The sequence below is a fragment of the Saccostrea cucullata genome, unplaced genomic scaffold, assembly GCF_032062105.1.
Source record: "Saccostrea cucullata isolate Sc308-1 unplaced genomic scaffold, CSIRO_AGI_Scuc_v1 ctg14129, whole genome shotgun sequence".
NCBI classification, from domain to species: Eukaryota; Metazoa; Mollusca; class Bivalvia; order Ostreida; family Ostreidae; genus Saccostrea; species Saccostrea cuccullata.
The window spans coordinates 1-16264 of record NW_026919873.1 but is presented as its reverse complement, the minus strand read 5'-3'; the positions used below and the strand labels follow the sequence as shown (position 1 = coordinate 16264).

Here is a 16264-nt window from a genome sequence, read left to right as displayed (position 1 = left end):
GACATTATATTTCCGGACTTATCCGAATTTAAAAGTTCAAAGTGTTTCCATGACATGGTAAAGCGCGTCTTTTAAAATGGCGAATTGGTGGCTTCCTGTTACTGAAATGCTTTCTTCATTAAAAATTTATACCTCCCATCTGTCCGTCGTTTAAAATATATACAATGGGATTATCTTTTTTCAGATAATTCAAAGCTAGTGTATCTTCAAAGACCCTCAAAAACCAGCGATGCACGCGACTTCCGATATCTCGTAAGACAAGTCGTAACATGCCCAGTAAATGGATCCTGATGAGCTCGGCTGCATGCCAAAGTACCTGACGTAAACACTTTAAAGTTGGTGTCAGACTTTAATTTTAGGCAACGCAATGAATTCCTGGGTAAGTTAACGCTTGCAACAGACATAATTGTAAATTTATTGCATGGACACAGTTTTTAGCTATGTTTATGATTTGGGTAGATTTACTTTAAAAAAGAAAAAAAAAGTAAAGGAAGATACGAAAATATCATAAATTTTTATGTATATGAAAAAAATATGACATTGTTTTTATATTTGCACCCAATCTCTCCCAAATGAAAAATAATAAGTAAACTTGCAGTCATTTTTGATTAGAAACGTTTAATTTCTGTACCTGTCTATCATTGAAGTCCATTATACATGTGTATCATGACTTAAATAATTGATTTTTTTCTTCTTTTGCAGATGAAGATTTTCTGATGAAGAAACAAGTTAGACATGGGTACTTTATTTGAATGTTTGAAAGAGGCACGACTTGAAAAATATTATCAAATCTTTCGTATAAATGGAATTACTCGATCTGAGGCCCTGGCGAGGTTAGACACCACAGACTGTGATGCCATTGGAATAACTTCTCCCGAGGATAGAAGAAGATTACTTGATCTCATTGAAATTATCAAATCTGTTAATGACACTGACCCCTTATATAATTCACCTATAGCTAGACATAGTCCAGTTACAAATAGAAAATCTTTAAAGAGAATCCATACCCCTGCCTCAAATAGTAATGACGTGATCAGCCAGAGACTTACTCCAACCAACAATGTGAGAGTGGTGGAGAGGAGCCGCTCAGCCCCCGCCCCCGCCCAGGCCCAGGCTCTCGTATTCTCCGAGAGTGAGGAGGAATCAGAATCGGAGTCATCTGACCCCTCAGATTATGAGCCAGCGTCAAAGCATCTGAATCCAGCTTCTTCTGTTGTTAGGAAAAGAGCTGTCAATCGCCGTGTAAAGCAGAAGGGATATAATTATGGGGTGCCAACAACTGTCAATTCATCTATAAGGAGTTCTAAGTCATCCACTGGAAAACATGGTGGAGGTGATGAAAAAATTAAAGTATGTGTTCGTAAAAGACCTCTGAACAAAAAAGAAATCAAGTCTGGTGAAGCAGATATAGTGTCAGCTGAAAGCACAACAACTCTGACGGTCAACGAACCAAAACTAGCGGTGGATCTGACTCCACATACACTACAGGTAGCTCAAGCCACGAAGAGATATATCTTTACATGTATATCATGTACACTTTAGCTAAAAAGTACAAACTTGTTCAAATAAAATCCAGGTAAATTTATTTTGATATTGAATGAATTTAATTTAGATTTAGATATAACCTTTAAAACATTAAACTTGGTCTAATTGAATGTTAATTTTTCAGCATGAATTTATTTTTGACGAGGTGTTTGATGAAGCCTGTGGGAATGAAGATGTGTATATTAGAGCTGCCCGGCCTCTCATTAACTGCATATTTGAGGGGTACCAACTTTATCATTGAGACTTGCATTGTAAAAATTGTTAATTGATGTAAACTTCAAATATATATATAATTATAGTATTACATTGTACCATAGAATAGTAAAACATGTAATACAATGAATAACTATGTTTCTTTTTAGTGGAAGTGCCACATGTTTTGCTTATGGACAGACGGGTGCTGGTAAAACTCACACAATGATAGGTTCACGAGAAATTCCTGGGCTGTATCTCTTGGCATCTCATGATATTTTCTCTATTATTGAGTCAGGAAGATATGGACAAGGCATCAAAGTATGGGTCAGCTATTTCGAAATTTATTGTGGAAACCTTTATGACCTCCTTAACAAAAGAAACAGGTAAATTTCTGTTATTTTATAAAATATATCAATTTACTTTTGCAAATATGTTCCTATGACAAACTTATTGGACATGTTGAACAGAAAATGTGTTCAATTCTGTAGAAACTTATTCATGTTCTTAGGGAGTCTGAGTGTCTGAATCACGGGTAGATGCTAGCTTTCTGACTTATTTCTGTCACAGTGAAACTGTTTTCCAAACTTCCATCCTTATCTCCACGACAAAGATAAAATGATTAAATCATATTGATGTCATTTTCCAATCAATAGATGTCCATTTGATAATCCTCAGTTGAAGAATGGTTAAAGTAATGAAAATCATGTGAACTTTTTCCACCCTATTTCTTTGAATGTAAAGTTTTAAACTCAAAGAGACAATACCATAACTCAATATAATGAGATAAATGTAACATCTATAATTGTGTGATTTGATATTGATTTTATTCAACTCGTTGAAATGGGGTATATTCATTTGCAAGCCTCGCGATATACTCCATTTCAACTCCTTGGATAAAGCCAATATCAAATCACACAATATAGATATCCTCTTTATACATAATTAATCTGTTTTTTTTTTTTTGCTTTGTAAATACTTTTGATTTTGTTAACCTAAGACGAATGAGGGAATCTGGTAAAAGACGCTTTTATTTTTGGGTACAGGCTTCATGCTCGGGAGGATGGTTCCCATAAAGTCTGTATTGCCGGGCTGACAGAAACACAAGCCACAGATGTCAACTCTCTTCTACAGGTGAGGGCGGTTACAAGAGGAATTAGTTTAACACTTGTTACATATCTATAGCTTAGAATTTCATCTGACAATAAATAGGGCACCTCATCATATGTAAACATTATAACACATCTATCTTGGAAAGATTTTTTTTGAATACTTTGCTTTAATACATGTATACTCAGATTGCAATTGCCAATAATTTTTACTGAGAAAAAATATAATGATGATTTTATCACACATTGTTTTCAAAGATTCTGGAATATGGTAATTCTGTCAGAAGTAAAGGAGCTACCGGGGTGAACCCTGACTCCTCCCGCTCTCACGCCCTCCTACAGCTCGAGATCAGGGACTCTAAGGACAAAAAACTCGGCAGGTAAAAAGAATTCTTACATAGCTCTTCTTATCAGATGTTAACTAAGAAGATGGATGAACTTAGCGTGCAAAAAAACCCACAAGCTTCAGATATATAAAAGTCATATTCAAATTGTGATTTTAGTATTTAGAGTAAAGTTCTCATCATTGATTTTTGTAACATCATGATAAACAAAAAGTTTTGAGGAAAATTTTTCATTAAAATTTATGCTTTTATAAAGAAAAATAATTTGGTATCCATTGGGTTCGAACCCTGGCAATAAAAATCCTGAGTTGCATTCTCTTTTGAGACTAGCACGCTAACCACTACGCTACACAAGTTCTGATGAAGTGTGGCATTTAAATCATGTTTGTGATAGGACCATTGACTTAAGGGACTTCAAGTATTTCTCAAAAAGATACGAAAGTTATGTCATAAACTTATATTTTTAAGGTATAGTGGGTCATTGCTCCATAATTTTGGAAACCAAAATATGTATGTTTTTATGCAAACTTTGAGGATTACCTTTCAAAAAAATGGAGAGAAGACCCACTCATAACGAAAAATAGTGTTATAGTAAGTGGGAAAAAATGACTCGTTTTGTCCTCTTTTGTGTGTGTATAATATTTCATAGGCAAATAACTTCAATTTTCATGAGATTTGTGCAAGTTGTTGAGATTTTACATAAAGTATACTTTAATGTTAGATGAAATATTAAAGAAAATTTTGATAAAATTGAGATTTAATTTTTCACCTTCATGTTTGTCGCGCTATGGGCTTATCTCTCGTCATGTTCACCCATCTCCTTTAATTATGATTAAAACAAATTTACAGTATCTGATTGTAAAGCAGGCATTTGATTGATCTTGAGAATATATATACAAATTTTAGATCATGGAATAGAATGAATTTTGTCTGGCATCTGACATTTTGAGTCTTTTTTTTAACAGAATGTCATTCATTGACCTAGCAGGCAGTGAGCGAGCCTCAGATGTTACGGACACTGACAAACAGACACGCATGGAGGGAGCAGAAATTAATCAGAGTCTCTTAGCTGTAAGTAAACCAGTCAAATCTGAATTACAGTATACGGTGGTAAAAAGTTTGCAGTTTTCTGGTTTTGTGGTTCAGTCAAAATAGTCTTATTATCTTAATTTGCTAATTTGTTGAAATTGGTATTTAAGGAATTGGTGTCTACAATAAATAATTCATCTCTTTTATTGATTTAAACCAAAAGAAGTAAGAATTCATGATCACATTGTGAAAGTGTTTTTTTTTTTTTTTGCAAACATGTACCTGGTATTTATTTGTCAGAGAGGCTCTAAGGTTACTCGGGTAATTTTAAGATTTCGGCTTATTAGCATTAATCACTAAATGTTTTCCCTAAATTTTGTAGTTGAAGGAGTGCATTCGGTCTATTGATCAAGAGAGTAAACACACCCCATTTCGTCAGAGCAAGCTGACACACATACTAAAGGACTCCTTCGTGGGGAATTCTCGTACCTGTATGATCGCTAACATATCCCCCACCCAGTCTTCCTGTGAACACACTCTGAACACATTAAGATATGCTGACAGGTAAGCCATAAAATGAAATGATATTAAATGTCATTTTTGGACCAAAATATTAAGTAGCTTCTAGATTCCCCCTGAAATTGACATATTGATGTTGAAATTCAAAAATAATATATAAATTCGCCTCTACATTTCCCTGAAATTCAATATATTCATTAATCGAGATACTGTCAGTTTAACTGTGTGATTTATATAGGAACATTTTCTTCATTATCCAGGGTTAAAGAGCTTCGTCGAGAGTCATCTTCTGGAATGAGGGCGAGTACAGCCAGTAACATCTTGATGAATATTCCTCTAACAGCCCCCTCTGTGTTCCAGCCAGGAAACATTCTGTGTTCTTCCACTCCCATTAAACCAAAGACACACAGACACACTGTGTCTCGAGCATCCATGCAGGATATTCATCTCGACCCCACAGAAAGCCCAATCAAGGGTCACGGTGTTAAAAGAAAAACAAAACCAGCATCTGCCTCCTCCTCAGGCTCTTCTGTGACAAAACCTCAGATCAGAAAACCAAGTGCTACTGTGGCTAGTCGTATCTCTGCTGTTAGACACTTCCCCCCTCGACCTTCTCCTGACCCCCTAAGGTCCAGTCCCCCTCCTCAACAGCTTCTTATAGAAAGCAGTGACTCCGATCACACTGACTCAGACTCTTGTAATGTGAGTGAGAAACGTAATGTGAAAACTAACAGAAATGTTCCTGTAGTAAAATCTACAGATACAGATAACGATTTTCCCACTACAGATTTTAATAATGATGAACTAAATGATTTAAACAGAACTGGAGGCAAAACTGCCCACTCTTCAGACAATGTTTTTAGTTCTCAGAGTGTTTCAGTTATTAAACCCCCTGGAGTTCATTTTTCATCTTCTGGTCACCCACTGCCAGTGATAGGAGATCAGGACTATAGATCCCCTGATTCTACACAGGGCCCACAAGACAGGGGGAACTCCCCTCACAGGGGTAACTCACCCCAGGGTCCATCACGGCCCAGTCCCCCTGTCCTCAGGAAGAAAATCTACACTGAGCCATCAGCTCAGTCCTCTAGCACAGCTACAGAGTCAGGACCAAGGAAGTTTGAAAACCAAGTAAGAAACTTGCCACTGAGTAATAACTTTTTGACCAACCCCAATAATAATGTTCCCAGGGTGTCTGAAGTGTCTCAGAATAACCCAGGAAGAACTGTGAATAGTGCTAAACCTGTACTTCAACATGCCCCCTTGTCTCTCGGAAGTGTAGCTGATGATGACTTGTTTGATGGACCTAATCCCTCCTCCCCCTCACAAAAAACTCCCAGAACACCAAGCACGGGAGAAATGAACTCTTTAGTACTGGGGCTCAGTAGGGGGAATAATGTACAGCTGAAAATTCCTCAAGATCCTTCTGTGGACCCCATTCTACCTGCTGTTATGACTGCTAAGAGTAGTGACCTAACAACTTTCTCCCAGAGGTCCCCTGGAAGATTCAGTCGCTACAATCCAGAACCTCCTCCACCTCCATTTTCCCTGGCCATGGTGAACCCCACAGAATCCCGACCAAGGATATTACGGACTCCACCACTTAGTCAACCAGTAGAACAAAACAGGGCAGAGCAGCATACTCCTCCCAGGCATTCCCCTCGTCAGGAGGCCAAGAACCAAAGTCCCTATCAGATTTATGATGATAGGAGAATCCCCACTCCTAAAGACCACAGGATGGAAGAGGTTTCTTCAGATTATGGCAGATTCAACCCAGGCTCTGGTGATCAGTTTAGGTCTAATAAAGAGGTACCAGATTCATCACAGAATGATCATTACGCAAGATCAAGAAGTGAATGTGTAGACGAAAGGGAACAAAAAACAAGACAAAACAATTTAGGAGGATTAAACTATGAATGTGTTGACAATGAAAATACAAGTAGACAGTCACATGATTCAGAGGAGAAGATTTCATTGGCTGAGGTAGATCCTCTGTCTACCAATGACTGGTACAATACACCAGCGAATCGTGCTGTACATATCTACTCTTCTGTCCAAAAATCAACTTCTAATCTTGATTACGATGTTCACTCTGCCTCAGGATACAGCCAGTCCAACCAAGAAAGGCCAGAAAAACCTCTAGAGGCGGACAAAGACATTCATGACAAGTTTGACTCAGATCTGACAGAGTTTCTTCCAATCCAGAAGAGACCTAGCTACTATGGTGACAGGCCAGCAACCTCAAGGAAAGACGTGGCTTCAAGATTAAGGTCTGTCTTCTTTAAGGAATCCATGGAGAAGCCACAGAAACATAATGTTTCAAATCCTAGTCCCATAAATGAAACAAATGACTCATCAAATAACAGAGGACACACAACTACACAAAACAAACCTAGAATTGCAAAAACACAAGAGAAAGATCAGTTAACTGAATATGGAAGTGAAAGCAGGAACCACATGTTCAGCAATAAGAGTGGGGGAGAAACCTCAGGGAGGGGCCAATCCAGTAAATTTAACAGTCCAGCAATAACAACAGAAAAGCTTGAGGGTGGAGGCAGGGTGGGGTCAGCATTTCTTCCCATACACCCACAGCCCCTGACTACTAACCCTGTAACAAAGCATGTAGTAGAGTCAGCAAACCAGGATCTAGCACATCCTGTCCCTAGAGACTCAGAAAATGAAGCCAGGGAAGTAGAAAGCAAGGATCAACAAACAGAAAGCAGGTAAAACAGTATACTACTAAGTTAGTTGTGTAAAATCAATTTACAAACAGCACCAAAAATATGAATTTCTAAAAGAATTATATTTTAAACATTTGAAGCTTTATACATATAGAAAAATATAAATTGTGTACAGTATTAAAACAGGCTTATAATGAAGTGCCAGGGATGGAGGATTTTGCCTTGCTATAAGCATAATTCCTCATATCCATTAAGTTTATACTATAATTTAAATCCATAGGGAATAAAAATCACTTTATTGTAAGTGTCAATTCTTAATAAGCATTTTCAGTATAACTTTGTTCTACTGTAAATTGCCTATTTGATCACTTTTTTGTATTAATTCCTCAAAATGGAAGAAAAAATGATAAAATTCTAATTTTATTTATAGAAATAAAATTTTGTGCATTTACAGACAAATTATCATTTCTGCCCATGAAGAACAGCTTGCAACAGTTACGTCTCTTTGTAAACAGGAAATGAAGCTATTGTTAGGGGCTAAGTCTGGACACAAGGTGAGTACAACTTTATGGATGCTTTAACTGGCAATGATTTATGAAAGAAACAACATAACAAATAATATGTCATAAAATCATTTTTTTTTAAAATGTCATAAAGTTAGAACAAATAACCAATGTCTTTAAGTGAGTGAAATGTGACAATTACATGTATAATTAATTAAAGTAAAATGTGAGTACTGTACATTCCTAAATATACAGGAGGAAATAATTCTTGTGTAACTTTGCGAGACACACCACTCACCAGATAAGACTACTTAATTTTCAATGGTGCTGAAATCCTTGTTAGATCTCTTCATCAACCTGCATAATGATCCTCTCGCAAATTCTTCTTCTCGTGATTTGTGGTCTATAAGGGCCATTTTATGATATTTAGTACTGGCATAAAATAAGGAATCTACAGTACAATGAATGACTGATAAAGTGATCGACAGAGTAAAGAACATCATGGTGCCTAATAAAAGTTACACAGTAAATATATACATAGCAACATAATTTAAAGGAGGCAAAGTGAATACATCACCTGATGCAAAATGTGTGCACTTTATACATATTAACTGCAACAAAATTAGTTTATATATGTAACACATGATCACTGGCATCAGTGATATAATAAAAGTCAAGAAATAACAACATTATATCTAAAAATCAGAAAGTGAGTGTACATAATCAATAATAAAGACTGTAAGTAACTCAGGAATCTAGGAATGGAGAGCAGGAAGCTTGGCTCATTAAAAATTAGGGCATTAATTTAGTTGTAACCATTTGATTGCTTCATGGATTTGATACAGTTATATATGCAGGGTATATTTATATAATCATAATTCGGCTTCTGTCTTTTATTTCCTGTTAACTAAACAGATATAAGTAAAGTTTTAACATTTATAGTGACATATATAGATCAATTTTTTTTTTTGTATAAGATGTAATATCAGGGTGGCTAGCCATGATGTGGACATAAAACTGACATTTCCTTCTCTTAAATCTCTCTAAATCTTTTACAGAATTCAGAAAGGAAAAGATGATAAATGTTGTGTTAGACATATTGTATGTATCTCTCTAAGCATTAATTTCATAATTCTGATAATAAACTGGAAATTTTTATGATGAAAGTTATGACAGTTTTCACATAAAAATGCATTTTTTATTACATGTGTGGGTACAAACCTGAAAAAGTGCCTCATGGCTGAATTGTTGAGTGTATATTTGTCTACCTATTTGTCAAACTGTTAATCTAGATTTTCAAGTGCAGCTTTCCTCAGCCTTTTGACTCCATCCCATCTGAAGCCAAGATACACAAACAATAAGATACACACAGAAAAGCATTGTGATTTAAGATGGAAATAAAAAAAATCCTCTGCCCTGAATATTTATTTCAGTTCAAGGGCATGGAGTCTAGAAGTGAATCATTTCCACAGTAATTTATTAGCTCACCTGAACCAAAGATTCAAGTGAGTTTTTTTTCTGATCACATTTTGTTTGGCATCTGTCTGACCAGCCGTCTATCTATAACTATCCATCTGTCTATCTATAGACTTCTCAATGGTTCTACCTCTTCTCAAGCACTACTAGGCTAGTTTCAATCAAACTTGCCACAAAGTATTCTGGGATAAAGGGGATTCAAGTTTATTTTCCCAAGGAAGGGTATGTAACATCTTCCAAGGAAGGATTAATGTTCTTTCAAGGGAAGAAAATTTGAGTTAGCAATAAGGTAATTAAGTTCTGAAAATCCCCTCTGGGCAGTAGAGTGAGGCCACACTCAGCAATCATAGTTTTACATAAGAAACTAAGAAAAAATATCAGAAATTCTGCTTCTAAAGAACAGCAAATCATATCTATATGAAAGCATCCATAGTAGTTTTTGACCCCCAGAGGAGGGATGGGCCACAACACTTAGGAAATCAAAGTTTTCTTCTCAAAGACCAGAAAGCCATGGTTTGTTATATTAATAAAGAAGCATTCTCAGGTTGTTTAGATTCAAGTTCAGATCATGACACCTGGGGTGGGATATAATGAAGAACAAGGTTAAAGGAAAAAATCTAAATCCATGGCTAGCCAAAGAATTATGGAAACATCTGCAGTTAGTATTGATTTAAGTTTCTTTAAATCATGCTCCCCCCTACCCTCCCCCCCCCCCCTCCTCCGAGTGATAGAAATGAACCAATTGTGTATTTAGTTTTTCAATACTGAATTGATTACTGCTTTTTCCTAGCCTAGTTGCTCAGACGAGCAATGTGGCCTATGGGCCTCTTGTCTCACTTACTGTAATTTTAGGTGTTTGTAATTGATGTGGTTGTTATTTTGAGGGTATTTTTATTTGTAGAGTGATGAAGATTATGTAAGGAGGATCAGCCATATCTTGACTCAGAAAATCCAGGCTATCCAACTTTTGCAAGACAAGTTAGAAAACTACCAACTGTCTGCCATCAGTCACGGTTAATGATGCATCCCACGAAGGTTCCGCTCCGTAACTCCCTGTCACAACTCTGTGTGATGTAGCCTGGCATCATCCAATATTGCTGCTGGTTCAGGTTTTACATTAATAATCCTTTAGTTAAAATGGCTTAAATGACAATACATATTTCATGTGAGTTTTTAAAAGCAGCTAGCATCTTCCAGTTTAAAATATTTGACTTTGATCCGTCCATATATGAAATTCTTGGCATCAAGAACTTATTATCAACATCTTTTTATGCTGAAATCAGAAAAATGTCAGTGTTTGACATTTTATTTTGCTAAACTTCTGTATTTAGGTTTTGAATTGGTTGAATTCCATACTACTGCTGTGATTTTAGGCTCATATGCATGTTATGACTCATGATTATTATTATTTTGTGTTTAGATTGTCATATTATCTGCTAGCTATCAAATTGACTTCCTTCTTTCTTGCAAAGTACAATAAATGATTCAAGTTGGCAGAATTCTACATTGACTGTATTATTCACCAAGATTATGAATAAAATATTGCTATATGGTAGAAAATCAACATTCTGTTTAAAAAACTATTTCTAACTTTGTGTCTCAAAGATGTAATGCCTGAGCTTCATGTCCTTAAGGACTGCTAGTATCATTCAGAATGTCAAGAACCATTCCTCATGGACACCCAAACCAAATAATTATGACATCAGTATTATTCTTTTTTGCAGAAAACATTTAAATATCATAATATAATTAGTGCATACATTCACAACCTCATTATAAATTTAGCAGAATTGTGATATACAGAACCTTATTAACTTATAATTTAGGAATGAAAAAAAACACTTGTCTAGAATATTGATTTTGTAAAATAAGAATAAAGATGTATGCAAATGACCAGTGTGCATTTATTTCACTAAGGGTGTAGGTTTGACCATTTATTGTTAGGCATTTATTAAACTGTAACATTCCAATCCAGCAAGTTATATCTGTGATATAATTATCCTATTTTTAGAATTGTACAGAACTTGATATATGTCTGAAATATTTTTAGATATCTGTTGTTGATGTTTTGTTTCTGTCCTTTTTTTAAAAAAATTATTTAAATAAAAGTAATATATTTATAGTATTGTTGGGAATTATTTGTTTTTTTTAACCAACTGATACAATAATTTAATATACATGAAAATCCATGGAGTGTTCAGATAGCAGCATTCTAAAGAACAGGAATGGACAACATTTACCCAATTAGCATTCAAGAAATAAGTTCAACTGTGTAAGACGCACTGTGATTGGTTGTTTCATGTAATGGCCATTTTCTACTCTAATATCAAGTTTTGATGATGAATTCTGTTATCATTATTCATAGACTTTTATAAAGTTGAATGAAATGTGATATGTGTTATCATAAACACTTAAAGACTGGAGTTACGTATCTGTACGACCCCCGCTCCACGAGACACCTACTACTCACTATCTTAGCTAGTAAACAGAATGATTACTGATTACTGATCACGACGAACGATTTATTTACGAAGAACACTAGTTAAATTAACTAGGTACTTCTTTCAGTGCATTGACTTTGTGCTGGAGAGTAGTAACCTTATTAAATTAGCATAGTTAGCAATGCTCTACAAAGGACAACAGGAACAACATTTTCGATTTCTATCACGTGCACCACGGACAATAGTACTTACATTCTGAAAAAAAAATCAGTCAGTTAAAGGCGGCATATTTTGGCAACCAAAGAGTCTTATTTTCTTATTACTGAGATTTACGCAACTTTTGATAATATGACCGAGAGACTGTCACTTCACCGGGAAAACATAATAATCGCAAAAAATGACTGCAATGCCAATTCTCATAAATTTCATATTTTTTGATATCATAATTTGGTACATATATTTTCTTCGCAAGTTGATACACACAATCTATTAAGAAAATGTTGCTTAAGAACAAAGTAGGGGTGGTCATATTAAGACAATTATGATTTTAATTTTTGCAGGGGAGATTAACTAGAAATAAAATGTGTTTGAACTGTTTCTACAATTACAAGTTCTTCGAATTCCAAATATTTTTCATATTCTGAGAAAAATACTACCGCAAAAATTCTTAATATTGAAACTGTCAATAAAGAGAAACGTGTCACAAGAGTAAACCGTGTAATAATGAGCAACCGAGCAATTATGTGCTAGCCAAAGTAAATCATGAGAGGTGGAAACATAAGTACCCTTCTTTTTATTTCTAATGATGCTTCGTCTTAATGAAATGTGATGAAACCGACCAGTAATCAAGCTGGACAATCCAATTCTTGGCCTCGCAAATTGAGAAAATCCATCCTAAACAGAACATCATTAAGAAAATCAGGTATCGAATTCTGTCAAAGAATTTCTAGGTTTGATTCACGTCAAATAACCCTGTAGCAGAGAAACCACGCTCTTCGCAAATGACAAAAAAATGATGTTCACATCTTGTAAATGCAACAATCTAAATATCAAAATGTTCTGCATTTCTGTAAAAAGAAAACTGTTTCTTTATCCGTTTTTTTTATTTCTATTTCATGATTCTTTTAAGATTTAGTATTCATAAAAAAATGTTTTTTACCTTTGCAAATAAGCAACGAAATTTAAAAAGAAATATGAAGAATGAAAGGTGGTCATTCAATATTACTTGAGGTGTTATTAAAAAAGAAAAGATTGAAGTACAACGATGTATAATAAATCATTTAAAAACATATAAAAGGTCCAAAATATAGGGAACCCCGGTTCTTCAACTAGCGTCGGAATTTCATGAATATTATGGATTCTGTAAAAGATTGTAAACGCGAGACGATTGGCAAGATATGAAGAAGAAGACGTTGACACGTTGTCGGGATAGATTAAATGTATCCGATCCATGTTAAAATCAATATGAAAACCATATATCCTTCTGTCTTCAATAATTGAGAAGTGAAAAAAGAATTAGATAGATTACATGATCACTATGTGCTGGTCTCTGCTGACAAAGAAGGTTAAACATTGTCTTCGTAAGGCCTCGTAAGGCTCATTATATAAATTGAATTTAGAAAAACTTGGGTTTGATTCTACAAGTGGTAATCCAACTTATCTCATAGTTCCCTTTCTAAGGTAAAAATCCATCAAAATCATATACCAGTTTTGAATATTTTAGATATCCCAAAGAACCAAAGTGAATTTGAACTATCATATATATATATATTGGATTCCGAAACTTCATTATCATCCTTACAAACAAAGATACATAGCGGGTTCCAGTAAATGTTCAAGCAAGCCACTATCTTCGCTCCTCACTAAGATATTAAGAGTAGTGAAGAAGAAACTACAAGAGTACTGTGCAACAATATTTTCAAGAAGTGGTGTAAATCAGATGTGGATACTTAGAAATTCCAAGGAACTTTTGGACAAATTGAAATCACAAGATTTTACCAAAATCAGCAGCTTAAAAACTGTCGACTTTTCAACTTTATACACAACCAGGGGATGCTCACTCCATGGCACCTGATCCCACCTCTGACGTTTTGGAGGTCCGTGTTTACTCTGCTCCTATATTTTAAATGGGTCAGATCGAGTTCTCTTAAGTGTTTTATGGTAGAAATTATACACAAATGATAATCGAGTAATTAACGCCCTCCTTAGTAGTCAGCTGAAATGATGAAATCGCAAAAAAAAGAAAAAAATTAAAAGAGTATCCAAAAAAAAAAAAAACAACAACTTTGGACTGAAGTTACAAAGATAGATAGAAGCCCCACACAGTAAAAGTCATTGATGTAAATCAATATGTATAGATCCTCTTCAGAGATAGTTTTTCATCTCCTGTTGTGGTTTTAAGATCAAAGTTTTTTTTTGCATAAAACCTCAAAGTATATTGAAAAAAACATTCTTCAAAGAAATATAGCGGGTTTTTTTCCATGTACACAAAGATATAAGTATTGAAACACTGAATACTAGATTAAAATGCTGCTCCTTTAAATATGTAAATTAATAATAGAGATAATTAAAAAAAGAAATGAAGGTATAAAACTAATTCTGTTTTAATATTACTAGTATTTAAAAAGAGTTATTAAACCCAAGCAAAAGGAAAAGAATATTTAAGAGAATTCAAAAGTTAGCTTATCCCATTAAGCTAAACACTTCGCTGGTTATTAAAAATCAGTCTGATTTAAATTAAAAATAAGCCACGAATTAGAATTCAACATTAAAATACCATGTTTAAACTAAGATTGAGGGTTCACCAAATTTTTATTTTCAAAGATTTTCAAATTAAAATAGGTTTCAACATACAGCTTCCAAGTGAACTCAAAATAAAAAGACACCTCAGTGTCTGCCATATCTGTCTCCTTTTTGGATGTTTTTTTTCTGAATAAAAACAATTGTTGCTTTAGAAATTAATACTTACTGAATATTTAAAAATGAAGTTTAAGCTTTAATTTCTTATAAAGTTTAAGCTTTAATTGCAGCCCAAAGCTGCTTTTCATATAAGTTTAAGTGTTCATATTTATGGGAATTAGGGTGGGAGTAGTATATAGAATTAAAGGTTTTCTAAACATTGAAAAGATTGTTAATCAGAATGTTCTTTCAGTTTATAAATCACGGTTATATATATATATTTACTTCCATAAAGTGAATCTGCAAAAATATATACGTTTTTCATACTTAATATATAAAGTTGCTTATCATATACTATCAAAAAACCGCAGGTCCCTTTTTTTAGAACATCGAATTTTACTTCTCGGATAAAAACGTACTCTCCACAGTTCGTGTTTTATATTCTAAAATTGAAAATTAATACATTTTTAAATATAGGTGATGCCTGTGTCTAACTTCAATTTATATTTTATGCAGCCAACATTTACTTGAGGAATTGATCAAGTTTAAAATGGTACCGTTTTTGAATGATTTTTATACGACTACAAGTTTTCAAAATATTTGCGACTGTCGTCTCCATCAATACGCCAGTTTCGAGATTGTAACTCTCCTACGATAGAGGCGCAAAAAGTACCCATTTCAGCATGGAGGTGGGACAGGTTGTCTCTGTATACAAAAGTGCATAAATAAAAGAACGATATATATGGCTTTTAAAATTAATTAAATGTTATAGAAAGATAATAATGTTATGCAGTGATGCATTTGATGATATTATCAAGCTCAACTATGCATATTTACAATTCTGCTATGAATTTTCGGGTACTTGAAAACGAAAGAAACGTCATAGTCTTTATAAAAAGTAACAGATTTTTTTCATTGTACGAACATTTTCTAAAAAGTAAGTGTTTTTAAGTTAAAATAAGGAAAAGAATCAATATGTAATTTAGATTCCCGACGTGCAATGACCAGATGCATATGTATCGTATTTATAAGAGGTCCATATCTCTTCCTTCGTCAGAAAAGTCTCATATCCACTGATATTTTCTTTTTTGTTTCGATATTTTTGATTTTAAAATGATGCCTTTACTTTAATTCGGTTATTCTCAAGCTGCAGAATGCATCCTGACAATCGTGTAGTTATGATAAACCGGTATATCGATGATGCAATGTATCCAACATACACAATATCAAATATCTGTCCCACCTGTTTGTTTACGCGGCAACGAAACTCCCCTCCTCAACGAAAGAGCGCACCAAGGGAGGTAATCTCGAAACTTGCGTATTAGACGCATGCCTTTTCACACATATCGAAAGCGGTTTGATGATCGAGACTTATTTTCATTGTTTACTTTATATATTTCCCGGGCGACAATTGATGGTTACATCAATGTTTTCTTGTTTCTTATTTGATAGAACGATGTCGTGATAGATAACCACGGACCAATGATTAGTTAAGGGTTTCGACCATTTTTCTGATAATGAAATCAA

At 34.5% G+C, this 16264-nt stretch overlaps 1 protein-coding gene across 1 annotated transcript; it reads left to right on the top strand.

The window, feature by feature from the left end:
• Positions 1-88: 88 nt before the first annotated feature.
• Positions 89-11293, top strand: LOC134239507 (uncharacterized). The gene is made up of 11 exons (XM_062721686.1): positions 89-379; positions 703-1488; positions 1670-1767; positions 1908-2123; positions 2784-2871; positions 3105-3226; positions 4156-4261; positions 4602-4783; positions 4999-7461; positions 7874-7973; positions 10300-11293. The coding sequence occupies exons 2-11, from the start codon at positions 736-738 to the stop codon at positions 10414-10416; spliced, it is 4245 nt and encodes a 1414-aa protein (XP_062577670.1). The 5' UTR covers positions 89-379; positions 703-735; the 3' UTR covers positions 10417-11293.
• The last annotated feature ends 4971 nt before the right edge of the window (positions 11294-16264 follow it).